The 27,981-nt window shown below is 44.0% G+C and overlaps 1 protein-coding gene across 7 annotated transcripts in view; it reads right to left on the bottom strand.

Annotated features, from left to right (window-relative positions):
* The window catches only part of ABL1 (ABL proto-oncogene 1, non-receptor tyrosine kinase), a 118,568-nt gene that overhangs the window by 56,039 nt on the left and 34,548 nt on the right, over positions 1–27,981 (bottom strand). The window contains exons 2-3 of one of the 7 annotated variants that reach the window (XM_030535323.1): positions 10,465–10,562; positions 6,029–6,110 (exon numbers count right to left, since the gene is read on the bottom strand). The exons of 3 other annotated variants lie outside the window; for them this stretch is intronic. In XM_030535323.1, the coding sequence (XP_030391183.1) occupies positions 6,029–6,110; positions 10,465–10,562 (180 nt within the window). Of the gene's footprint in view, positions 1–6,028; positions 6,111–10,464; positions 10,563–27,981 lie in introns of those variants that run through there. 3 more of the 7 variants (XM_030535325.1, XM_030535322.1, XM_030535327.1) reach the window with 3 other exon arrangements.

Genomic DNA, 27,981 nt, shown 5'->3' with positions numbered 1-27,981 from the left:
AAGCGGCGGAAGCGCCCTGGAAGTGGGGGGGTGGGAAAGGGCACTAGGATTGCCAATCCTCCAGGACTGCCCTGGAGTCTCCAGGAATCACAGATTGATCTTTAGAAATTATGTCACGTGATGAAACCTCCAAGGAATACCTCCAACCAGAACTGGCAACCCTAGCGACCACAGGTACCTGAACAGTGGTCCCATCCCCTGCCATACCACACAGCCAACCCACCCATTGCCAGGTCCCATCCTTTCTCCCCCTGAGTCCGCATGCTCTGTTGGCTCCTCTCTGCCCCTTGCTGCTCACCCTTATGGCCAGTAAAAGGGGGGGGCATGGCCCCCTGGCTCCTCCCTGTTCCAGCACCCCTGAATCTTGTCTTGTTTCGTATCAGCTTTGCCCATTCTGCCTAATGCCAGTGTTGTCTGCCTTTCTTCAGCCTCTCATTCAGATATCTCTATGCTTTGTATGCAATTACATGCATGAAACACCTTTCCTAAGCCTATCTACGGGCCATTACACCTTCTCTGCATTAAGACCCTTCATAGACTCACTTTGGCTGCAACCCCTAAAAAAACAGATGACTAACAGAAGTGTGAGGAGTAACACTGAATACTTCATATAGTCTATTAGTGAGCATAACTGCTTATTTCTACTCTGACCACTCTGCATAGGTGCTGCACCATTTCCCCGTGTCTGTCTAAATTTAGTTTGTGAGCTCCATGGGGCAAAACAATGCACTGTTTACTGTTAGAAACTGTATTGTGGGTACTTCTGGAAAGACATAAAATAAATAAAAGCACACAAAAGCATAATGAAATGTTAGCAATTTTGGAAGTTAGGGGCTCTTGGGATATCTATGATAAAATAGTGAGGCCCAGAAAAGAATTCTGGGCTAATAATAATGAAAATAAAGCACACCAAGCAGTTCAAATGGAAATCAAAAACCTTTTGCAACACATTATGTGTATTTGTTGCTTTTACCTCCTTCATCTAACAGATGTTTGTTATTTGCGATTCTCACAACTAAGGAGTCAATTGACAAATGGTGGGATTAGAGACATGGGCTGTTAAACTATCTGAAATTCCTTTCAAGTAACATGCCAGAATCTTGTCTTCAAGGTGGTGGTAAAGGGTCTATGTCTGAAGTGTAAGCTCTTGAAGTCACCACTTACTGATATTCTCCTTTCTAATTTCAGAGTGTCAGTAAGAAAGAAAATTGCATTCAGTATCATCATTTGAGCCCTTCATGGTTTTAAAACCCAAATCAGACAAGGCTTTTAATGTTCACGAAAAGCCTTTTAGCATCTTCCATTGAAAGATTTTGAAATATTTGTAAACAAAGAAAGGATAGAGGATTTTGGGAATTTCTATCATCAAGATGTAAGTAGTTCTGAAAGGCATAAATCACAAAGCCACATCTTTGTTGTACTGACTTTGCTTTCTTTATCTGGTCACCCTATCAAATAAATTGTTAAGAAGGGAGTAGAAATTGCGAGTGATGTGGAGAGTTGCTGCTAGTTTGGGGATTTTATTTAAGTGTGTACTATATTTGCTGCCAGATCAGAGAACATGGAACATATTTCAAGGCAACAAGGACATAATCAGAATAGATATATACCTGGAAAAATTCAGAAAATGAAATGTAAGCTTTTCCACCAAGTACTGACTCTTTGGTAATTTAAGAAAATGAGAAGGGAAAGGAAGGGTTAAATGAAACACCAAAGGGCATTAAACCAAAATAGCATTGTTCAAAACAGATGGGTTCATGTGAGGATCATTGTTAAACCTTGCATGATTTTTAGTACAACAGCACACACAAAAGCAGCACGACTGTAACTGTGGTTGATTCTTGATGGTAAGGAAGTAGTTAATTTCTTCTATTCAAGGGCTGAAAAACCTGCCAAAGCAGAAGACCAGGCCTGAAAGATCAAATTACATCTGAGGTGGGGGTGGAAGGGGAGAATAAGAAAAGAAAACAAGTATTCTGAACCTCTGCACAGTATTAGACCCAGCAGGGATTAGAGGAACATGGAGAAGCCAATATTTATCCAAGCTATCTCCAGCGCAGTTGAAATGGACTGTAAACATATATGCTGTTGTTCTTCTTATTAAAATATTTTCAGATAGATAGGAACCACCGGCTGTAGCCGGCACTGACAACTATTGTACAAAAATTACTTTTTAAAAATGGTTTGAGTGGTTGAGGATCTCCATCCCCCACCCTCACCCATTTAATTGCTATTCATTTTGTCCTCAAGGTTAAAAAAACAAACACTGGAGGAAATGAAACCAGCAGAGAGCTCTGCTATTAGTCTGCTCAATAGCACTATTACCATGTACCCACACAAGAAAGGCAAGTTTAGAAAAGCAATAGCATTTGAAGGGTAGCCTGAGTGATCAAGACAATGTACATATTGATAACGCATCCAGATCTAATCATCAGTGGCGCATATCAAGCCCTTGGTCAACACTGGAGAAGCATTAGGAACTTTCTCATTAATTTAAAACAAGTGGTTTTCAAACTTCATTGCACCGTGACCCCCTTCCGACAACAAAAATTACTACATGACCCCAGGATGGGGAGCGAAGACCAAGCCCACCTGCGCCCTGCCGCCCCAGCAGTTGGGGGCCAAAGTTCAAGCCCAAGGGCTTCTGCCCTGGATGGGGGCATGTAAGTTGAATTCTGGGCAGTGGGGCTTGGGCTTCAGCCTTGCTGAGGCCCAGGGCCAACACCAGCCTTGGTGATCCCATTAAAATGGGGTCCTGACCCACAGTTTGAGAACCCCTGATTTAAATGTTTGGCCACCTCAGGAGGAAATAACCTGGTCAGTGGCCAGTTGCTTGCAAAGAAACACACTGCATAAACAGCTGTGAGGTTTGAGAAGACTGTGACCGCAATGATAAGCCATCAGGGGCATAGTTTCAGTCTGAACATTTCTGTTGCACTTTCTTCATCACCAACTTCTCTGAGACCTCATTGACTAAATTCCTAACATACAGAAAAAATAAAAATTGTCTATATATTTCCACCTTCCCTGAGCAGATAACCATTTCTAGTGTTGGTTCAATTCTTTGGCCCTGAAGATTCGAGGTAAATTAAGTCGCATAGGAATAGATAACCTTATACCTCCAAGTACAGTATGAGCATTTTCATCTATATTTCCTGACAGCAAAAGCATGGATTACAAGTAGCTAACAGCAACTTCCAAACACAGGTTCACAGCTTGCCAATATTCCACTCAAACTAGCCCTTACACACTAATGCAATGTTTGCTGGCAAATCCAACAAGAGTTAAGAACACACACATTGCTAATTTTAGCAAATTTCAATTTCTCCTCTATCTTTAAAAATCCCACAAACAATCTGTTCATAGTTCATCAGTATCTGGAGACTTGACGGTAAAAAGTAAATCACAAGGACCATCATTCTCTTGGGCCCCAATCCTCCAAGGCTCACACCTGGGTATACAGTTACTCCCACATGGAGTAACATTATCCCTGGACAGAAGCCTTTCAGACCAGGGACTATATATTTTCTAACATTTTATGAGGACTGCAAAATGGCTTCCTTTACAAGTCAGTGCTTTCCAACTAGAAACTCACGGCTGAGATAAGCCTTTAACTGAGGTGTGCGTACATTCTATGAACAAACGGAAGTGAGTTTACAACCATCCTGATTTCAAGTTTTTTTTCCAAGTGCCCTTTTTTTTTTTTTTTTAAACAAACACGGTATATATTTTGTTTCAGACTCCCACAGATTTACTTATAAAATCCCAGTTCACCTGAAGAGTTAATTAACTCATTATTTCCAGTTTGAGAAAATGAATAAATACCCCTAAAGGAAAAAGATTCCAGTTAAATAGACTTGCCTATGGCTATGCTCTCCTTCAAATATTTCAATATTTTATTTTGTCGGCTGGAGACAATACAAATGTTGTAGGATTCATGCCGGGAATGTGCAGTAGGGGCAGGACTAGCATTTCACTTTGACTGGTAATGTTACTGAGACTGTAGCTAAATGGGGGAAATCTGAGAAAAATAGCAGCTACTTTATTGTCAAAGGCAAATAGCAAAAAGGGACAACTCTTGTTCACTGGGGCACTGGTGCGGAAGAACAACTGTCCACCATGCTCCCTTATTACTTAGTGAATTGGCACAAGGGATGCAGTTCAAATGTGGAAAAATGAACCAATGAAAATAAAAATCAAGAGAACACACTTTAAATCTCTAAACAAAGCTTCACTGGAGAAAAATAGAGGTTCTAATTTGCTGTCTTTTGCAAAAGTAAACTCATCCTGTCTAGCATTGTTTTCTGTGCGATGCACTGTTAAAAATGAAACAGAGGTCCAATATAGACATAACTGGGAAAAGTTCTTTAATTAATCTCTTTCCAAGATGAGTTTCTTTGCTGGGAGTGGGTACGCTTTTGATTTTAAATGTAGAAAAATTGCACAAGGGCAAGCAGTATGTCCACTTAACATCTTAACTATACAGAAAATAAGGCAGAGAAAGAAAGAATAAGAATAAGAATAAGAATAAGAAAGGCAAGGATAAATTGGGAGCGGGGGGGAAATCAACATTCCTGATCTCTGGAGAGTCAGAACTCTGTATTCCAGCTCACGAGGAATATGAGATTCTTTTCTTTCACACTCATTCTTTTCCCTACCTGTCTGCCATTAATTAGACAAATTCACAGGGCAGATCTGTTACATGTGGTCAGAGGTTTACAGCAGTTGGCATGAATAAAGATAGTAGATTCTTCCAGTCCACATTGTACACAGAAAATACAGCAACGTATAGAAGCATAAATGAATGGCAACATCAGGCACCCCAGAGGTTATCTGACTCTGCACCCATGCTGGCCTAATAATAGTTGCCATGTCTTACATTTTAGACTCAATGGAGTAACTTGATGGTTTCCAAGAGAAGCAGATTTTTTAAATCTTACACAATTAAACAAACTAGTCAAGTAAAATGCCTAAATCATTGTTCTGAATCCCTGATTCATAGATGCATTGTTCTGGATAGCTGATTCATAGATTTATAGTAATCAAGTATTCAGAACAATGCATCTAGGCATTTTCCCTGACTAGTTTATTTCTAATTACTTGTGTAAGATTTCAAAAATCCGTTTTTTAGAAACCATCAAGTGACTCAATCGAGACTAAAATGTAAAATGTACAGCTGTGATGCACCTATTTTTGGTGACATTTAATAATTCATTCTTTTAAAAAAATAGTCTAGTGAAGCTAAACTTCGAATACACAAGTGCAATACTCTCTTCCTAAATTTGTGGGCAGCCATCTTCAAACCAAGGTGTTTACATAGGTGACCTAAATTCATTCGCCTCAATGGTGAGGAGTTGATTTTCAACAACCAATTATATGCAAACGGTATTAACTATGTTGCTGCTGATCATTTTAGTAGAAATTCCCAGCTACTGTGCTTATCCAGAATGGCTGGATATCCCGAAAATTAGAGATGGAAAAGGCCCATTTGTTCTACAGTATACAACCCACAATGGAGAGAATAAGTACAAAGTATATGAGACTTCCTGATTTTGTTCAGCCTGTCTAGCACACTTAGGGATTGCTGCAGCAGGCAGATAGAGAAGCTGTTCTGAAACTCAGCAATGATCACCGCTCTGTACAGGGGCGGCTCTAGACATTTCACCGCCCCAAGCATGGCGTCATGCCGTGGGGGGCGATCTGCCGGTCGTCGGTCCTGCAGTTCCACCAGCGGACCCTCCGCAGGCACGCCTGCGGGAGGTCCACCGAAGCCGCGGGACCAGCGGATCCTCTGCAAGCATGCCGCCGAAGGCAACCTGCCTGCCGCCCTCCTGGCTACTGGCAGAGCGCCCCTCGCGGCATGCTGCCCCAACCACATGCTTGGCGTGCTGGGGCCTGGAGCCGCCCCTGGCTCTGTAGGACTCCCCCTCTCTGTCAGTCTGAAGCCACTTCCTGGCTTTCACACAGCTGGGAAAATATTATTTTCCAATATTTAAAAATATTGGACTTCAAAGTAGGGAACCTTTACCTGCTGCAGCTGAAGGAGGCGAGGAAGCATGGACCTTTGAGTGCAGCTGCCAGCATCCTGCTTGTAGATTTGCCCACAAATCCTACAGAAACATGAGACTGATAGTCACTGCAATATGAACGGACTAAGAAGGATTAAGACTCATTTGATCAACCGTTCAGAGAATTGGAAGGGGATAAAACATTTGTGGTGTTTACAGACCTACTTCCATCTGAATCACAAGAAGCTGCATCCAAAGTTCAGCTAGAATAGAGTGACTTACGTTGCTCCAATCCAAGTATGGTGAAGGAAATTGCTTGAATTTCTAGAGAGCTGTGTGACTGAAATCCAGATCTGTGAGAGGGCTGCTATTTATTAAAACCTCTTTGGAAGTACTTACATATGAGAGACCTGTTTCAAATGAGGAGTGCCACCTGCAACTATCCTTGCAGATATTGTCTAAAAGTTTCATATATATGACAATTCCATAAATAAATGCACAGCTTTTTTCCATCTCTCATCAAAATACAATGCATATTTATTCTAGTTTTTATGCCAGTGACATGAAGCTCTGGTAAACTGCAGAAACTCATTTCTGGAAAGGCTGTAAACCACTAGTGTATGCTTTCATTAATGCTTTCTTGCTGTTCTTAACATGTATCACCTATACTAACATCCTTAAAAGGCTATCACAAATCCAGGTATATGGACAAATGAGCCTACAGATTTTAACTACTGGTAGGACAGACGTGCATCAGGTATATTTGGCTTTTTAAATAGTTAATTTAGTTCTGAACATGATAAAAAATTAGCACAGCACACAATGGGTCAGGTCCTCAGCAGCACTGGGGTAGCTTTGTGAAGCACTGTAGATGCAAAACTGCACTAATGGTGTCTTTGTTCCAATGGACAACTCCCTCTGCATAGGGGAATCCTCCAATGACAGAGCTGCCATAATGGCTCTTACACTACCCCCGTCTGTAGTTGACGAAATGGAAAGGCTGTTGGAAGGGGGAGAACCAAGAGTGTCCCTATAATCTCGCAATCTACAGCTACTGAAACAGAGGCTCTGGGAACTAACCCAGCACAGCTTGCCATTGGAAGGACAGCACATAAAGGTGGCTTAAGGGCTCCTTTGCACAACTTCCACCCCCAAACTGCAATACACACTCCTTGACTGTAGCTCAAGAACTGTCTGGGTGCGTCGAATCCCCCCCACCCAAAACACACACTTATCTTAAGTTCTCTTCCAAAGCCAAACATCTGGAGTGCTCAGAATGATGTTCTGTCAAGTTAACGCCACTGGATAGCAATAGATCGCATGCATTCAATTTAACCATGACAAGCAGAGAGAAACGCTGACTTCTACCAGGAAAACTGATTCTTTATAATTCTCTCTCACCTTTCATTTCTTCCATTAAGAATGATCTTTAAAATGTTCTCAGAAATACAGTGTTCAATGCATTGTGAAGCTGAGTGTATTCATCTCCCTGCCAACATGCTACAAAAGGATGGATATTTATCATGCTTTTCCTGAGTGTCTGAAGAAAAGACAGAGAGCAGTGTAACCTGTGCAATGTGGGGCTACAAAGCAGTTTCTAATTATACATCAACTTTTACTATTTCGGCTTTAATGGCGTGGCTTTACTGCAAATACAACTGCTTATTTTGAATCTCGTGCCTGAGTTTACAGGCCCCTTCTTTCCAGTGCCACGCAATCCCCCTAGTATGGATGGTTTGCATGTCTTATATGGCATTTAAAGCCCAATGTTACAATACAGATTTAACATTGGATCATATATTATAATGATTCACTGTACTTCAGTTTCACTATGTCCAAAGCCCAACTGGGCACATTGTCTCAAGGTATTCCTGGGAAAAGAAAAAAACACATTATGAAGAAATAAAGGTTCTGAGTTACACCAACAAAAGTGAGGAAATCCAGAGTTAAGGACAACTGCTCTGTTAAGCCTCAGGTCTGGATTTCCTTGCTTTAGTGGTTCAGCTCAGATCCTTTAAAAGACTGTACACCTGGAAGATGTCCAGAGGATTTTCATAGAGTGACATCTAGTACATCTTAAGGGAGATTTATTAAGGGTGCCAGGGGATCCCATTTCAAAAACATTCCGCCTAAGGAATAGGAGAGGACGGATAATAGAAATTTACTAGAAAACTTCTGGAGTCAAGGAGGGATGAAGCCAGCACTTTGCCTAGTGTGGGCTGATGAAAACTGTTGGCGATCTGAAGTAAAAAGCATTTAAATCATGTAACATACCATTTATGTTTTTAACCTGATCTAATAAAAGAGGGAAATGTTTGCAGATTTAAGTGATATATCATTTTTTAAAAAAATCAAACCTGCACTGAATCCTTTCATGGTCAGCTGGCACCTTCACAGGACTGTTGTGAAAATTAGCTAGGTTGTTTGTAAAAAGTTAGAGAGTTTGGCTCTTTGTTGCCTAGATTGTCAATCCCCAAATAGGACATGGTTTTAAGAAAAACAGATTTATGAAATAAGCATAAAACTAGGAGTCAAGTGACCTGGGTTCTATTCCCAGCTCTGCCACAGACTTCCTGTGTGCCTTTAAGCAAATCAATTGCCCTCTCTGTTTCATTAACAACTGTTAAAGTGCTTTGAAATCCATGGAGGCAAGGCGTTATAGGCTCGTGAAGCATTAGAAATATTAAGTATTGCACTACATGCCAGGTTCCAGCTGAAAGAAAACTTTCTGCTATCTACTTCTCAAATGGAATTTTTATTTTAAAAAAGTTAACATACTTCTTGCCACGGCTATGTGACTATGACACAGAACAGGATATAAAGAACAATACGAGCTTAAATGAATTATGTTGAAACAAACACTGCGTACGCTTCAAAAAGCCTACAGATTTATAAATTGCAGCAGACAATCAGAGGATCCGAAATCCAAGGATAACTGCCTGTTTCTCTTATGAAAATGCTTCTTTTGTATCTAAAGAGGGAGGGAAGATTTTCATATGTAAGAACCCCTAGAAAACAATGTCATGGGGAAAAGTGGAAAGCAGATCTATTAAACTTCAGACAGCAAGCTGTTCTATATAAATGTATTGGGCTCTCCAAGGTCTGAATTTGATAAACATACGCTGAGGACTAAAAAGAAATTTGGTGGATTTTGTACTGTAATGACAACTGCTCTAGTCCACTTCATTCTTGAAGATTTTAGGAAGTCAATTAAATGGCAACCAGTTAATTGGAAAATACAAAGGCTTCCACAAATGCTTGTCAATACTGATTTCACAATGCCCTTTTCAGAGTCTGCTCTCTTCATGTTTGCTTTTTCTTATGATATTATAAGAAGCTAGAACAGCTATGAGGAACAGCCTATTCTGAACCCACTTCCAGGAACAGGGTTTGTTTAAACAAAATGTATTAAGTGAAACCAGCTGTATTAAGGGTCAATGCCATCTGAGACTGGATGCTGAAAACTAGCTGGATTACAACATTTGGATAATTATCCCTTGCTTTTAACATGAATAATAGCTGTATGGTGGTACACTGCCGAGTATCCCATAATGCCTTACCATAGGATTTCTTGCCACGTTCCTCTGTAGCAGCTGGCATTGGCCGCTGTCAGAGACAAGATACACCACTGCTCTGATCCACTATAACAATTCTTACGTTTATCACTCTGTAGAGTCTCTTCACAAGCCTCAGATATTAAGGGCTGGTCTACACTGACAATGTACATCAGCGTAGCTATGCCCCTTAGAGGTGTGAAAAATCCAACTTAACCCCGAGCACAGAGAGTGCTAGGTCGACAGAAGAATTCTTCCGTCAACCTAGCTACTGCCTCTCAGGGAGATGGATTAACTACAGCAATGGGAGAACCCTTCCTGTTGCTGTAGTGAGTGTCTTGACTGTAGGGCTACAGTGGTGCAGCTGCAGAGCAGGAACTGAGCCACTGTAGCATTTTAAAGATATAAAAAAATTATTAAAGTTAATGTTTAACATTAAATATACATAAGTTAAGAGGGAAGATACTGTACATCTGGGGTCAGGCTTGAGTTATGAGGCATTACAGGTATCTGTTACAAGGATGAAGAGATACATACACATCAGATAATCAGCAGAGACCCAGATTGGGTATGGGAGTTTTTTGAGCTTCAGTGGATAAGTGGGCTCGGGTATTAAGAGTCTAAGTCAGTAGCGGTGTAGCAAATAAGTACATGGGTGGGGTGCATCCCTTGGTTCATCAGGGTAGGAAGAGGGTTATTTCCCTGGTCTGCGGTCTCTATTATCAGTGTGGTATCGACGGCGTTATATATACCTTAAGCTATCCAAATATTTACCTGCACAATACTAATGGTGACCCAAGAACCACTGACCAAAGAGTGGCAAAGTTACTATCCATAGGGAATTCTCCCAGTTCTTGCCTATTACATCAGGGCTTCCTACTGGCAACTGCATCTGTACATACCCCGAGTCCTGTGATCTGGAGCAGATAATGTCCAATTAACTTGAAAAGTATTTCTGTATGGCTCACCAATGCAGTCAGACTGTAATCAAGCACTGCAGCTGTGAAGAGAGAACCATTAATCATTTCACTCAGGAAACCAAGTAAGGATGACGACGGAAATGAAAGCTGTGATTCATTTGTTTTCACCAAAACCTCCTGCAAAGAGGAGGCCAGGAGAATACCTATATTTTTACATTTACATGCCAACATGTTTTAAGGCCAGAAGATTTTTAAGCAGAGATAAATTTAATGGCTCCAACATAAATTCAAGCATCAACCATCAAAGTCAAATGGCACAGCTATGATGTAATGAAATAGCTTTGATAAACATGAGGTCAGATTTGACATTCGGCTTTAGGTGTAAGAAAAACCTTTCACAGAAGGTGCAAAAGTATATTTCAATTACTTATATAAATCTCAATTTATACATTTTTAATTTCTGCTCCAAAAATATAAAAAAGTCATACAGAGCTGCATATGCACTCCTGCACTCCAGATCACTCCTCAGTCAAAATGAGCAATTAAGGTTGTATGATTACATGAATTCAGCATGACGGTTAAACCTAGTCTCTGATGTACACACATTTCAATATGAAAGTACAATCACAAAACTGATAGTATAATATTTTTTGTAATGTTGATAACACAGTATAAGTACAGGAGATTGGTATATCCAAAAGAGAGTATCTGTACATTTGATAGGACAGGGATAAACATTTGAAATGGACAAAGAGTCAGAGAATCAATGATGACAGAAAAACTATAAAGCCCAGCAAGTAGAAATTTAGATTGTTTTATTAGAGAGAGAGAGAGAGAGAGAGAGAGAGAGAGAGAGAGAGTGTGTGTGTGTGTGTGTGTGTGTGTGTTGGGGTCACGTGCCAGGTATTCAAAAGAGGTGGGATTTGAAACGAGTTAAGGGCAGAGGGACTGTGGCAAAACATGAGGTTTAGAAATAAGTCTAGTCTAGTTTTAGATAGGTATGGGGAGTGAGCCGGAAAATATGCTGATGAATTTAAGGGGCAGAGGGGAAATATCTATCTGTGAAACTCCTATGAAATGCACATCACCTTCATATCTAAGTATTAAGGGTCTACCACTTACATGGGATTTTCAAAGGTGCCTAAGGGAGTTTGGAGTCCAAATACCATGGTTAACTCCCTTAAGCTCCCTGAAGTTCTAAGTTTTATTTAACAAGGACCAAAGCTTCCACTAAGTTCTCTCTCTGCTCCTCAGAGAGTTGGGGTTTTTTAGTGTTTTGGAAAGAAGTTATTCTATTCTGGAGAACGGCTTTGCCAACAACGCCTTACATTTTGATCTGAACAGTCAGATTTGATCTCACTCTGATCTCCAGCAAAATTTCAACTGATGAAGTTGTACCAAGAATAGTCTTCCCCAACAGCGAAAGAGCCTTACTCTTGACGTGACCCAAGGACCTCTTGATGCCAATTGACAGACCGCACAGGGATACATATGGGATACAGAAATCCCCGGGATCTGGCATCTACCTTCTAGTCCACTGAAGAATGGCAAGTAAGATCTCTAACGAAAGCCTGTGTCACGCTCATCATCATAATCACTGCAAGATGTATGTACAGAAAATATGTGAAGAGAGGTATACAGACTAAAAATTATGTTCTTTAGGTTGATGAGTTAAGGCAAGTGACTGAAAGGTGATCCACACATCCAGTCAGGCAGGTGGGAAGAGATGCTCATCCCACTCTAGCAGGTCATGTGGATATTAAGTATTGTATGGTTCACAATGGATGCCCATTTATAATCTTAACAAAATGCTAATCAGTAGATTGCTGGGGCTGGAGGAACAAACACCAACAGTAGCGGTTATCCTGTTTAGGGGGTGCAGATGAAACCCCAGTTATTCCTTCAGTCTGTGAGGACAAGCTGGCAGGAGGCTTGATCTTAAATGAGACGGGATCTCAGCCAAACTGGTTGAAAACACTGGACATGATGTAAGCATCTGGTAGAAGATAGAATACCTTGCTAGTTAAGTTTAAGGTCTAGAAAGCATACTGTGATTCTGTTGTGTGTGTGTCCAATATTCTTAACTTCCTATCACTTAAGTATCTGTGCTTTGATAATAAATTTATTTTGCTTTTTCTCCCTCTCTCCCTCTCTCTCTCTCTCTCTCTATATATATATGCTGTGTTAAGCTGAGTGGTGGTCCTAAGTTGAATCTTGCAAGCTGGGGTATAGTATTCCTTGGGAGCAGCAAATCAGAGTTCTGCGAGCGTTCAGTGCAACAGAGGCTGAGCACTTCAGAGGGATTCTCAGAGGACTATGGGACTGGTAAATCCCTATCACTAACCTGTACATAGACAATGAGGCCTCTGGAGGGCTGAAAGGTAGTGCTTGTGTTTCCAGAGGCTGCTGGTTTCAGGGAGCTGATCCACAGCAAACAGAGACAACACTTCCTCATGCTAAACACAGCTGGCAGCAAGGTGCCTCATACCCCTACATACTACTGGGAAGCAACACACTTGGAGTATTCCATCATCTCCATGGGCTGGAACAGTCTCAGTGGGCTGTGGATAATGAGGTGGACTCAATATGGGCCTTGTAAATTAGGAAAAGGCCTCTGAATTTGGATTTTAAATTAATAGGGAGCCAGTGGGATTTTGGAGCAACATGTGATATGTCTGCTTTTGTTGTTTAAATGGAGGGCAACTTGTATGCTGCCCCAGCCACAATCTCCACATGAGGCTTTTAATAATCTGTGACCTGATGTCCAAGGTCAGTGGTGAGGTCAGAATACTGGCAATTTACAAACTGTTTGCCCTTCCTATCATAAGAGGACTTCACAGATCCACACTTTGCTAATCAATAGATACCATAATTTGCACCTGGAAAGACTGCAGGCTCTCCCCACTTACCATCAAAGATTTAGCAGCAGCAGCAACAGTGCTCCAATGGAGGTCTTATATTATTAGAACTTCATTACATTTACAAAATATGCTAGAGCACATTTACTAGTATACAATTATATAAAGTATTTATCACTGTGGCTATGTATTTGCCATGACAACGACTTCCCTAACCTCTAAAAGTCATTTTTTTTGGTGTTCATAATAAAATCACGGTCTTTGTCTTCTCATCAAGCCAGATATGAAGAACAACTGCACCATGAATTATTACAAATTTGTCTCAAGTGTCCACTGGAGTGGGCTTTAAAAAAAAAAAGAAAAAAGCATTTACAATTATTAAATGGCTTTAAAGAACTGTTTGTTTTATTAAAGAATTTGTCTTTTCTAATGATTTTCCACGACAAACACTGACTTTTTAAAACTCAAATTATGACTCTCCTGCTTTTTTGCTACAGCAACCAACCTATCTTAATCAGAAATTAAACTAAATTATGCTTGTCAAATTATTTTTATAGCATTTCTTAATTTACTTGCAATAGGTCTCCCTGTCAGTGAGAGTTAGGAAAGGCTTGCTAATACATGCTAGGTGGCAGCATAATTAGAGGCAGGATGATCTTGTGGCTAGGCCACTGGACTGGGACTCTAGAGACCTGAGTTCAATTCCTTGCTCTGCCAGTCTTCCTACCTACCTTTGACCTCAAGCAACTCACTGAACCTTTTCATGCTTTAGTTTCCCCATCTGTAATATGAGGATCATACTTGCCTACATCAAAGGTGTTGCAAGGATAAATTCACTTATGTCTGTGCGGTACTCAGAGACTACAGTGATGAGCATCATAAGAAAGCCTGTAAATAAAATGAAATATAATAAATAATGCACTGAGAATGCAATCAGAGGGATAAAATCATGGGTCCCTCACCCTCTCTAGCTGAAGGGACTGGGAGTGCTTAAGTAGCAGTCCGCTCAACCCTTGAAGGTCAAATCCCTTAAATGAGCTCTCATGAGCCAACACTCATGAGCAACTGCATCTGAAGGAAGTGGCATCTAACCCCTCTGGCTAGACAGAGGAAGGATGTAAAGAGGAGCAAGAGCCCATGCAAACAGCAAATGCTCTTGTGTTGGGGACACCATAAACAGTGGTGCCTCAAGCAACAGCGTCATGTGCTGCTGTAACCATGGTACGGAATTATGTACGTCTTTACAGAGCTGTACTATGGCTCTGTAACATAGCTTAGCCCCATAGTGCCTCAGCCTCGTTACGTACATTGCAAAAATAGTTCCACATTTGAAGGTGGATGGAAAAAGTTAAGGAGGGATGGAGGAGAAAATGGTAAGCCCAAAGGACTGCCCATTTGTCTTTCTTGCACCCTGCCTCCCGTCATTCATTTACATACCAAAACACACCTATTACAAAGTGTAGGGCCAGAAGCGACCATCAGCTCATTCAGTCTGACTGCCTGCATCTTACAGGCCACCAATAGCACCCAGTAACCACACACTAAACCCAACAACCGAAATTAGACCAAAGTAGTACAGCCCGTCAGGGGACTAGACTATTATGTGCCACAGGCAGAGAACAGGAGGGTCAGAGGCCCCTGCAATGGCAGAGAAATGATTAAGACAAATTACAGAGATTTCCTGAATACCAAAATGCTGAGTATATTAGCAAGTATAACAAGTTTAACACCCTCTTCCAGCTCCACACCCTGCCCCTGGGGGGATCACCATGTTGTAAAGCTTCATTTATGTTTAGAATGGTAAAGGCCCTATTAAACTTCTTTGTCACCAACACATTTTTGTGAATTCAGCATAACATCCCTAAACAAAGCAGTAATCAAAAATACTGTATCTTTAAATCCATCCCTGTTTCGTTTTCCAAGTTTCTGTTCGAGGCTGTTACAGGTCCCTTGGGACTGCACTGACTCATTGCATTTTCTGGATGACGCAAGTGTGCTTTTCTGCACAACTTCAAAACAGGCTGCAAACGTTTCCAGTCAAAAGTTGGCCGCTGAAGAGCCAGATAATCCGGGTGATCTTGTTGAGCAGGCATTGTCCCCATCAGGCAGTGAGCAGTGAAGTTCCTTCCTTTATTGGAAACTTATTGATCAGTGGCACTTTTACTGGGAAACATTACAAGGAATGTTCAGGTTTTCATTTTGAATCCTAAATCCTGTTAAAAAATGGCCCTACGGGTCCTGAAACACCTAACCATCTTGGCCATCCACCCAGTGACCTCATATCCATCCTCTCGCCCTAGCTTCTCTTGTGGGGGGCTGAGTAGGTCGCCATTCCAATTGCACTTCGCCCATGCCCATAGTACTCGCTCATCAACTCGTGCCTGCTCTTCAAATCCTTCCGTAAACTTACTGGGCCTGTCCTGAGTTCTCTGCATTGATGTGTCAGAGAGAGGGGCCTGGTTTCTCACTCTACTCATCAGTGAAGCAGGGAGAAGAAGCAGGCGGCCCTGTGCATGGAGGAAGCACTGTGCCTTGTGCCCCTCAATAGTCACCTTCTGGTGGACTAGGGAGACGTATTGACAGGTGGGTTCTGTAGAAGTCCTGTCAAGTCCTCAGGAAGTGAATTTAGTGGGAGGGAGGTGGAATCTTCAGTGGAGAGAGATTAAATCCTATGCACTTCCCTTTATTGAATTTTTCATGCTTCTCTCCTCTACTCACTATATCTCAGGTGTAAGAATTCTTGCCTGCGGTGAACAGCAAAGGGAGAAAAATACTGGGCTTTTGCTTTTTGTTTGCTGCTTTACTATATATAAAGGACTGAAGTTTTAGATTCTGCTTGTTTCTTACATGAGAACTTCAGGTCTTGTCTACTCAGGAAGACTCTGTGGCGACTGGATAACTAGCAAACAACAACAACATCAACATCAAAAGTGTCAAGAAGCTGAACACCGAGCAATGAAGAAAGGAAGGATTTTTAGAATAAATACATTTAAAATGACTGTGGCTTTTTAAAAACTCTTCTTAATCTTCCATTAGACCTGCTGCTTTGTTCTGAGTTCAGTGCCCCAGAATGCAGTACTCTAAAATGCCAGATGCTGGTGAAAGTTAGAAACTGCTTTGTAAGAAACTGAAAAATGCAAACTATTCACCTACAAGAGCCTCACACCTTCATGCAACCACTCATTTTCTCAGAATCTGCAGTAACCCAGAATGATATATTCTGGGGCAACCAACTCAAAACTAAGTAGCAGAAGTACTAGACGTAAACGTATATACTTCTAAGTCAAGTTTAAAACCTATATGCTTGGCATCCCCCTCCCCACATCCTGATTACTGGGATACTTATGTATTTCTGCAGTTAACTCAATCTGGAGTCTTCTCACCCACCTTTACAGCAATACAGAGGAGAAATGCAGTTAGAAATACACATGCAACTCTCTGACATGAGCACAGCATGGTGGTGTCAAACAACAAAAATTGAATGGATTTTCTCAATGCTTAAAGACTTACGCCTTTTCCAGTCAAAACTCAAGGGACATTTTCAAATCTAGTTTGTAAAGCAAGGCTAACTGAGGACAGTGATGAGAAAAATATTGGAAAGCATGATTCATGGAGATGGATCACCACCACCACCCCCCTTGGGAGGAATTTAGTATGAGTATACACCACAACCGTAGCCTTATAAAATGATGCAACTCCAATCAATCAGAGAAGGCATGAGGATCATTTATATGGACACAGTGTGGTCTAGTGTATAGGGCACTGGAATGAAAGTCAAAAGACCTGGGCTCTATTTCCCTTCCTACTTTTTGTCCACCTTGTCTATTTGATCATGCAATCCTCAGGACATTTATTGTCTCTTACTATGAGTTTGTATAGCACCTAAATACCAAAGAGCTATCGATCTCGGTTGGGTCTCTAGGGTTTACTGTAATACAAACGATTAAACTTAAGTGCCTGAAGCACTCAAGTATTTCAAGAGAAGGTCCAAAGGCAAGAGAGAAACATGAAGGGATTGGGTAATATAAAGTTTCTCTGGGAGCAACCTGACAAGGTGAAACAACAACTTCCTCAGAGTCAAAGGCTAAGGAAGAGGAGCATCAGTGCTGTAAGGTAACTTTGATAGCTCTGTGAATCCACTCAGCTCGAGCCTAGAAGGATTATTAGCATCATTTAAAATCAACAAATCGGAATTGGTGAAGTTTCAGACCTGTCACCTTTGTCATCAACAACACAGGTACTCAAATGTATTAGGTGCAGACTACACACAGTATAAAACCCCAGTTGTGGCTGCAGTTTGGTACTTCAATACTAAACAAGTCCCATAAACCTTGGTATATACTAATGATTATGTCACTTAAGATCAAGTTTAAGTCAACATATTTTTTATTCTTCATCTATTGCTTATATCTTAAGCTAAAGGAAATTCCTTTCATAAACTATGAGGACACTAGTAGTCCTGTAATGATTTAAAGCAATTTTTTTTTAAACACTTCCAGATCCATTCTGATCAGAACATTCATTTAAATTAACCGTGTTTACAGATATGATTTTGATGGTCCAGGGGCTGCCACTAATGAAAACTGAAGTCCCTTCTAAATTCAAACATTGAGTACAGTTGTGGTGTGGTTTACCTCATTCAGTTTCACATCAGGAATGACATTTAGATAGCAAACACTCCACACTTAGGAGGTGGGTTCATCTCCATTAACAGTATGGCCTCAAGTCTCACCCAAGCAGGGACAACAAACTGCCAAATTACATGTGATATTTTAGAAAAGTGGACTCTGAGAAGAAGAAAATTTTATAAAGAACATTTAGATCCCAGAGGTGGAAACAGAGAGCCATATTCTGCAAGCCTGACTCAAGAAAATCATCATCTGAAGTCAAAGGGTGTTTTTGCTCAAAGAGGAACTGAGGAATTTGGCCCAGAGCACTTTACTTGAGAAGCAATCTAATCCCAGGACTTTAAAGCATAAGCAAGCTGGAGGGAGGAGACCACCTTGCAGGAAGGCTGAGCTCTCCTGGTAAACATCTGAACAGTTTGGAATAATGGCTATGCTATTAAAATGAAGCTATTGCTGCTTTTTCAGTATCTTTTCCTCTGTTTATCTCAGTTGCCATGGCTGCCACTTGAATCATCTGAACAAATTGCATACACATGTCTCCGGCCACGCTATTTCCACTCACTCCACAACTCCAGATCGACTCTCTCTCACCTGGCAGCACTGCAGGCCAAAGAAAGTCATCATGTCCCAGTGACGGGGAACTGTTTCACTGACATCAGTGATTAGTAACTGATTTTGATTTCAGATCTGGATGACTTGTTAATACTTCAAGGGATCAGTTTAGTAACAGAGTGCAAAAGAGAGAAGAGAAAATTCAGGCATCCTGTGGACGTGTATTACTTGGGTTCTAATGACAGGGCAATGGCATGATTGTCTGTGCTTTCAGCTCATTGCAGCAGCACTGGTCTTAAACTGAAGGGCTATTTATCTGCCTACCTGAGACAAATGGGATGAGCAGAACTAAAATACAATTCTATCCCAATTATAAATCACCTCACTCTATTGCAGGGATAGTATACTGCCCTATTCTAGCAACAACATATAGATTCCAAACATACCTAAAACTACACATTTCAAGTAGTCAGAGAGGGACGAGACACTACCTGGCAACTGAGAATAAACTTCATGAAATGGGCATTTCAGACTGGTGAACCTGATGCTGCTGGGAAATACAGGGCTCAGAGAAACTTTACCTCATTAGATACACTGTGGGAAAACTGACAATCCCAGAACCTTCTGCAACCATACAGATAAGATCCATTTTCTAAGTAACATTCTCTAACCTAGAAACTCCGCAAAGATGAAGTAAGTCCCAACCAGGAGGAGTAAGTCTGGTACACTTCAATCACGTGCCATTGCAGTTACAGGACTTCTCCGCTCACCCATCTTCTTTTGTTCTTTCCATAACATTAAGTCAGGAGCAAAGAACTGATGCTGTCCAAAAACAGCAGCTGAAAAAGAGACGCTGCAGACAGTAGTCTTTGCATAGACAGAGAATATAGTGATGCTAGAAACAGAGGGGCAAGTTAAAGATAGCTATCCTCTATTATCAGAGGACAGGCTCTGGACATCATCAGGGTAGGTTTGTGTGGATCTTAGGCTACAAAAAGAAAATTCCTGTAGTTTTAATGGGGACGAATTTCTGTCTGGAGTCAAATAAAATGTAAACCTATGAAAACTGCTCTTGCAGGGTCACAGGAATCCCAGGTTTTTTCTGCCCTCCTGCAATCTGGACCCTACCTAAGTGAGAAAACCCTGCTGAACTGGCCATCGGTATGCTTGTATCTCAATCATCCAGCGTAAGAGAATCGGATCTTGGGATTCCAAAAACTGGAATCCCAGTTACACTGATGTTCCAGAAATTTAATGGCACCAGTCCTGGGAGTTTGGGAAATTTAAAAAAATTGAGAACTTTTCATATATAAATAAAAATTTTGGGGCCAAGATCCTCAGCTAATGTAAATCAGTGTCCCTCCATGGATTTCAATTGAATGACATTGATTTACACCAGCTGAGACTTAGCCCTTACTATTTAGACAATTATTCTTGCCATCTAGAGTCATGTGAGGCATATATAAATTTCAGAAAGCTCTGCGCTTTTCTGATTTTACTGACACGGTGCAGGATATTGCACTGTAATTGACATAACACCAGTCCTCTGGCATGGTAACCATTCTTAAGCACACAAGATTGTAGGATCTCAAGTAATTTGATCCTAAATTCCTGAGATTGCAGATTTGCTCCAGGACTGTATTTGCTAGTAGGGCTCTCCTGGCACCAACAGCATGAAATTAATGAGACTAGCACCATCCAAGATAGTTTCATAAATGCTGAAACAGCCAGCAAACTGCTCCGGTACAAAAGCACGGGCATGAATGAACTGCAATGCTGTTTTTCTTCTGCTGTTGGGATGACCTGGGAGAGAGACACAAACTATATTGGGAGAGCAGAATGAAGTGAGATGAAAAACAAAATGGCAGGGGAGAAGGACTGAACAGAAGATAAACAGAAGAGTGTAGAAGATGAAGTGAAATAGTAACACCAGTGGCAGCTAAAAAGAAATTCTCCCTCAAGAAAAATGAAAGTAGTAGGGTAATCGCCCTCTGCACAAAAATTAAAGTTCCAGAGGTGATGGCAACCCTGCAGAATGCACCTCTCATTTGCTTGGAGTTGTCCAGTTAAACATATACTTGCTAGTTCCTCCTAATCAAATTGGAGGATATAGAAAAAAAAAATTTCAGAATGGGACAGCATTCTCCTGCTCAGAAAGAAAATGATTCCTTATGTGAGTAACAACACATGATATCCAATACATGAAAGTCATACTAGACTAGATAGTAGCTAACATATTATGACTTTTCCCCAACAAAAACCCATTCCCTTTGATTCTCTATCCTTGGGCGCTGAATGAGGGAGCCTGAAAGCTAAAAGATGTCAAGAAAGCCTGGATCAGGGTGTGAACAGAAGTTTTCAAATCCCAGGTGAGTGACTTGTTCCATCACCAGCAGCTCTCTCCTTTGAAAATCAGGATACTTATTTAGGTGCCTAAGAAGACAGTTACTCACCTTTGTAACGGTTGTTCTTCAAGATGTGTTGCTCATAACCATTCCAATTAGGTGTGCATGCGCCACATGCACAATCATCAGATTTTTACCCTAGCAACACTCGGTAGGTCGTCTGAGGCACCCCTTGGAGTGGCGCATTTATGGCGCCGGATATATGCCCCGGCTGACCCAGCGCTCCCTCAGTTCCTTCTTACCTGCTACTCCAACAGAGGGGAAGGAGGGTGGGTTTGGAATGGATATGAGCAACACATCTTGAAGAACAGTTACAAAGGTGAGTAACCATCTTTTCTTCTTCAAGTGCTTGCTCATATTGATTCCAATTAGGTGACTCCCAAGACTTACCTAGGCGGTGGGGTCGGAGTGAGATGTCACAGAGCGAAGGACCCCTGAACCAAATGCAGCATCACCCCTGGACTACTGCACTATCGCATAGTGGGCGGCGAAGGTATGCACGGATGACCAAGTCGCTGCCCTACATATCTCCTGAATGGGCACATGCGCCAGGAAAGCAGAGGATGAAGCCTGAGCCCGTGTGGAGTGGGCGATAAGGTGTGTAGATGGGGCACCAACCAAGTCATAGCACACACAGATGCATGATGTGATCCAGGACGAGATGCGCTGGGAGGAGACCGGAAGGCCCTTCATCCAGTCTGCCACAGCAACAAACAGCTGTGATGTTTTCCTGAAGGTTTCATTCTCTCCATGTAGAAGGCCATGGCCCTGAACGTCTAGGGAGTGCAGCTGTTGCTCCCATCAAGAGGCGTGCGGCCTCGGGTGGAAGACAGGGAGGAATATGTCCTGGTTGACATGGAAGGCAGACACCACCTTAGGGAGGAAGGCCAGGTGGGATCGCAGCTGTAAGTTGTCCTTGTGGAACACCATATATGGTGGTTCTGACGTGAGCTCCCTGAGCTCAGACACACGCCTCGCCGAGGTGATAGCTACGAGGAAGGCTGTCTTCCAGGAAAGGTACAGGAGTGAGCAGGTGGCCATCAGCTCGAATGGGGCACCCATGATTCTGGATAGGACCAGGTTAGGACCCACGTAGGGATCGGTTGTCGAATTCATGGGAACAAGCACTCCAACCCATTGAGAAACCTGCTGACCATGGGATTGGAGAAGACCGAACGCCTGTTTTCACCCGGGTAGAAAGCCGGAATAGCTGCCAGGTGCACCCTGATGGAAGATATTGCCAAGTCCTGCTGTTTTAAGGACAGGAAGTAGTCCAAGATGATAGGTACTGATGCCTACAGAGGGGTCGTATAATTCTGGGTGCATCAGCAGGAAAAATGCTTCCACTGGGCTAAGTATGTGGACCTGGTGGAGGGCTTCCTGCTACCCAAATAGATCTGCTGGACTGAGTGAGAACAGCACAGCTCAGACTGATTTAGCCACGCAGCATCCACACGCTGTGAGGTGGAGAGACTGCATGTCTGGATGACAGAGTCAACCCTGATCCTGAGTGATCAGGTTTGGCCACAGCGGGAGTGGAATCGGTGTGTCCACCAACAGCTCTAGGAGAGTGGTATATCAGGGCTGTCTGGGACACACCGGAGCGACCAGCTGTCCCTATGCAGCTTGATTAGGACCCTATGCACCAGCAGAAATGGAGGAAAGGCATAGCACAGGTGATCCTTCCACTGAATTAGGAAGGCGTCCAACAGGGAACCCAGAGAGCACCCTTGGAGAGAGCAGAACACCTGGCATTTCCAATTCTTGCGAGAGGTGAATAGGTCTACCGGGGAAAGCCCCACTTCAGGAAGACAGAGTGGATGACGTCCGGGCGAACCAACCACTTGTGAGCCTGGAATGATCTGCAGAGGTGGTCCGCTAAGGTGTTCTGGACCCATGGGAGAAAACGCCACCAGATGGATCAAGTCGGCTATGCAGAATTCCCACACACAAATGGCCTCCTGATAGAGGGGGGACGACCGGGCTCCCCCTTGCTTGTTGATGTAAAACATGGCCATAGCGTTGTCTGTGAGGACTGCACCACAACGGCCTTGAATGTGCTCTCGGAATGCTTGACACGCCAGGCGCACTGCTCTGAGTTCCCGTACGTTGATGTGCTGGGATAACTCTCCTGCCGACCATAGCCCCTGTGTACGGAGGTTCCAGAGGTGGGCTCCCCATCCCAGGAATGACGCATCCGTGACTAAGGACATGGAGGGCTGCAGGGCGTGAAATGGCACCCCTTCGCACACTGATTTGGGGTCCAGCTACCAGACTAGAGAGGCTAATACACCTGGCGGGATGGTAACCACCATGCTCAAGCTGTCCCGACTCGGGCAGTATACTGTTGATAGCCAGGACTGAAGTGGATGTAATCGCAGTTTGGCGTACCTGGTCACAGATGTGCAAGAGGCCATGTGTCCCAGGAGGCATAGGTATGTTTTCACAGTCGAGGTCGGGAAGCTTTGCAGGCTGTGGACAATGTTCACCAGGGATTGGAAGCGTGCTTCTGGAAGAATTGCCCAGGCTAGGCCTGAGTCTAATACTACTCCTATGAATTCTATCCTCTGGGTTGGTACCAGAGTGGATTTCATGACATTGAGCAGGAGGCCCAGCCGACTGAAGATGTTCATGGTGAGCTGAACACGAGACTGCACCTGATTCCTGGAGAGACCCCGAATAAGCCAGTCATTGAGATATGGGAACACCTGGACCCGTTGTCGATGAAGAGAGGCAGCCACCACAGCCATGCATTTGGTAAACACCCTAGGGGCTGTGGATAGGCCGAAAGGAAGGATGGTGAATTGAAAGTGCTGTTGATGGACCACAAAGCGAAGGAAGCGTCTATGCGCTGGGTAGATTGTGATGTGGAAGTATGCGTCCTTCATGTCGTGGGCGGCGTACCAGTCTCCAGGAGCTAGGGAAGGAATAATGGTCCCCAGCGGGACCATGCAGAACTTCAACTTTACCATAAATTTGTTGAGTCCGCGTAGGTTCAGGATGGACCGAAGCCTGCCCTTGGCCTTAGGGATTAGGAAATAGCAGGAATAAAAGCCCTTGCCCCTTGACTCTCCTGGAAACTTCTCTATCACTCCCAAAGCCAGGAGTGATTAGACCTCCTGTAGAAGGAGGAGCTTTTGAGAAGGGTCCCTGAAGAGGGACGGGGAGCAAACTGGAGGGAGTATCCCCTTTCCACTGTGCATAGGGCCCAACAGTCTGATGTTATGTAGGACCACGCACGGAGGAAATGGGAAAGACGATTTTGGAAAGGCGGGGAAGGATCCTGTAGACTGGTGCTCCATCCTAGGCACACCTTCAAAAGTTCTGCTTAGGTCCTGCCGATGGCTTGGGAGGGCCCTGGCCTTGGCTGGATTGGTGTCCAGTTTGTTTCCTTTCACCACCTCAGCTGCGTGTTCTAAAGAAATCGTGCCTCAGCCAAGGGAGAGGGTATGACCTCTAAGGCTGTGGTCTGAAGGGCCTTCTCTGCATTACTGGGGTATGCATTCCCAGAGAGTGCACGATAATTCTTGAGTCCTTCAGACTCTGCAGCCTTGAGTCTGTCTTCTCGGAGAATAGGCCCTGGCCATCAAAGGGTAGGTCCTGGAGGGTCTGCTGTAACTCTGGTGGTAGTGCCAGAGACCTGCAGCCACGAGATGCCCGAGGCCAGGGTCCTAGCTGCTGCGTCTGCCATGTCCAGAGAGGCTCTGGCCACCTTCTTGCCCTCCTCTACTATAGCCTCACATTCCTCTCTGGAACCAACTCCTTGAATTTCTCCATAGAGTGCCACGAATTATAGTCATATCAGCTCAGGAGTGCCTGCTGGTTGGCCACCCTGAGCTGCAAGCCTCCGGTCGAGTACACCTTGCACCCAAACAAGTCTAGGTGTCTAGCGTCCTTCGATTTAGGTGCTGGGGCCTGCTGACCATGCCGCTCCTTCTTGTTGACTGAAGCCACGACAAGGGAGCATGGTTGGGGGTGCATGTAGAGGTACTTGTAGTCCTTTGAAGGGACAAAGTACTTCCTTTCTACCCCCTTGGCTGTGGGTGGAATAGAAGCTGGCAACTGCCAGATTGTCTTGGCATTGCCTTGTATGGTTCATATGACGGGGAGGGCAACTCTGGACAGTGCCTCTGTGGACAGAATGTCTACCACAGGGTCCTCTACCTCCACCACCTCCTCTACCCGGAGGTTCATATTGTGCGCCACTCTGAGGAGCAGTTCCTGGTGGGTGCGGAGGTCCCTAGGAGGAGGGCTCAAAACCGTAGTCCCCATCGCTGCCTCATGGGGCGAGGATGAGGAAGATACCCCCGGGACTAAGGGATCCTGCGCAAGGTCCTCTTGTGGAGGATCTTGTTGCTCAAGGTCCATCATGCTAGGAGCAGTCGCCTCAGAGCCTCCCGGGGTGAGAGACAGCAGCCTCCGGTACTTGGGGCTCTGAAGGTGTGGAACGGGTCCCCAAAGGAGCCCCCTGGGCCTGACGGTATGCCCAGGGGGTCCAAAAGGACCACTGTGGGGAGTTCGTGGCCTGGGTCCTGGCCTTCTTCTAGCCACTGATCTGTATTGCCCTTGCCCTGGCCCTGGGCATGGTAGCCACCTTGCGAGCGCGATGACGCAGAGGCAGCGCGAGATGGCCAAGGCAGTGTGTACACACCAGCGCTGAGTACTCTGGTGCTGTATGGTGCTGTGGTGCTGGGGACCGGTGCCATGAGGCAGAAAGAGATCAGTGTCTGCAGTCGTATCGGTACCAGGAGCCTGATCTGGATCTCAATGGTGACCTCTGGTGAGATCAGCGTCGGGATCGGCTCGGGTCGAGTGCTGCTCTGACCAGTACCCGGAGTCCGATCTGTACCAGCCGTAACCCGATTCGAATCTCTGTGAGCTGGAGCAGCATCGCGAGTACAACCAGTGCCGAAAACGAGAACAGTGCTGGGACTGCGAGCGACGCCGTGACGGGTGCTGGGAAGAAGATTGGGACCAGGACCAGTGTCATCCTTCTTCACTCGGCAACGGTGGTCGCATGAGGGACAACTTTCTCTTCGACAGCACCGTCCATGCCGGAGGTGCTGTCGGCTGCACAGGAGTCGGCTCTGTGAGTGCGATCAAGTCCCACGCTGTTGAAAAGATCTCTGGTGTGGAGGGTAGTCTCAGCACGATTGAGGTGTGCCCCAGAGAGCTTACGTGCACTGGACTCGACGGCCCTTGCGGCACCAGAATCAACAGTGCAGGAGCCGATATTTGTCCTATGCGCTCCTGAACATGGCTCCAACTGTGGTGCGGGAAGTGTCGGAGGCTGTTGCACTGACAAACAAGAAGTGGCCGGCACCTGCTTGGGCTGTTTCTTCTTCTGGCTTGGAGATAGAGACCTGCGCTGTGATGGTGGAGGTGCTGGGGAGATCTGGCGCCATGAGTCTTTGGTAGAGTCCGAACATTGTGCCAGACCAGTCGGTGCCACAGGAGCACTCCACACCGAGGACAACGGTGCCGAGTCTCAGCACGCGGAGGAAGGGATCAGTCTAAGTTCTGCCTCCATAAGGAGCTGCTTCAGTCTAAAGTCCCGCTCCCTGCTGGTCCTCTGCTTGAAGGCTTTGCAAATGCGGCACTGGTCTGGTTGGTGGGATTCCCCCAGACACCTTAGGCAAGAGTTGTGGGGGTCTCCCGTTGGCATCGGCCTCTGGCAAGCCGAGCAGGGTTTGAAGCCCAGAGACCCAGGCATGAGCCTAGGTACCGGGATAGGGGAGAAGACCCCATTCCCACACACTAATTAAACTAACTCTAACTATACTAAGTAATTCACAACTATTAACAACTAATCAGAAACTATTAACAGGTACTGAAGTGAATGCTAGGGAGAGTGGAGATCAGCTAAGTTGCGCTCCACAGTTCGAACAACCGTCAGGGACAGTAAGAAGGAACTGAGGGGGCGCTGGATCAGCCGGAGCATATATCCAGTACCATTAAGGCGCCATTCCAGGAGGCACCTCAGCCGACCCACCAAGTGTTGCTAGAGTAAAAATCTTCCGACGACTGCACACATGGTACACGCACACTTAACTGGAATCGATATGAGCAACACATTTCGAAGAACACCATAAAGTTAGGTGCTTAATTTTAGGTGCCTTCATTCAAAAGTTTCTGTATGGAGATCTTAGTGCAGACTCCTCACGCAGACCAATGGCAGAGGAAGATTCTCTCATAGCCACCTGTATGTGAAGTTTGAGACACCTCTTCCTGGCTGTGTCTCACTGGTAAATAATTCATATATTGAACAACTGCTGGGAATATGCCCCTCCTGGAGACCAAACATGTTCCAAGTATGTTAATCAGGGATGGACATACTGTCATTGCAAGAGGGGCACTGCTTGAGGCTCTGGCCTTAGATTTAGAGTTTGTCATCTTTAGACTGACCTCCATTGGCATGGCAGCAGCTCAGTGAATCCTTAACAGAGATTAAATGACCAACGGAACTGAAAATCCTATTATCTACAATAGCTATCTGAACTATAGAACTATAAGTACAAAAAAGTCTCTATTTTCCTTAAGTGAAAAAGGGGACCAACGGGAAAGTGACAGACAGGACGGAGCTCACTGTGGATAGCAGTCACAAGGAACTCAGTGGCAGCTGAGGCTTGATTCATTTATATATGTCTTAGTGGGAATGCAAGGGCCTAGACAGGGTGCACGTGCAGCTTCAACACACACTGCTATTCAGAAGTTCTGAGCTTATATTCCTCACCATAAGTGGGGGGTTTCTGTAAGCAATATCCCAACAGAAACATACCACTAGACTCATCTGTATTGCTCTACATAGGGTTCCATTATCATTTTAATTAAAAAAAGTTAAGTTTAGCTAAACATTTCCTCTGGCTGTAACTTATCCGTTATGAGCTTTTCAAACAGAACCAGCAATGGCAACGGAACTGTGCAAGGACTAAGGCATTGTTGACCTATTTTACATGATATAAAAACATGACAGCACTTAATTTTCCTCCCTTGCTCCCTTTCTAGGCACAAATATTGTGGATTTGATTTGTTTAGGAAGAAGGTACAAACTCAAGG

Source organism: Gopherus evgoodei, chromosome 16 (genome assembly GCF_007399415.2).
Source record: "Gopherus evgoodei ecotype Sinaloan lineage chromosome 16, rGopEvg1_v1.p, whole genome shotgun sequence".
NCBI lineage: Eukaryota > Metazoa > Chordata > Testudines > Testudinidae > Gopherus > Gopherus evgoodei.
This window is presented reverse-complemented; position numbering and strand designations above follow the sequence as displayed.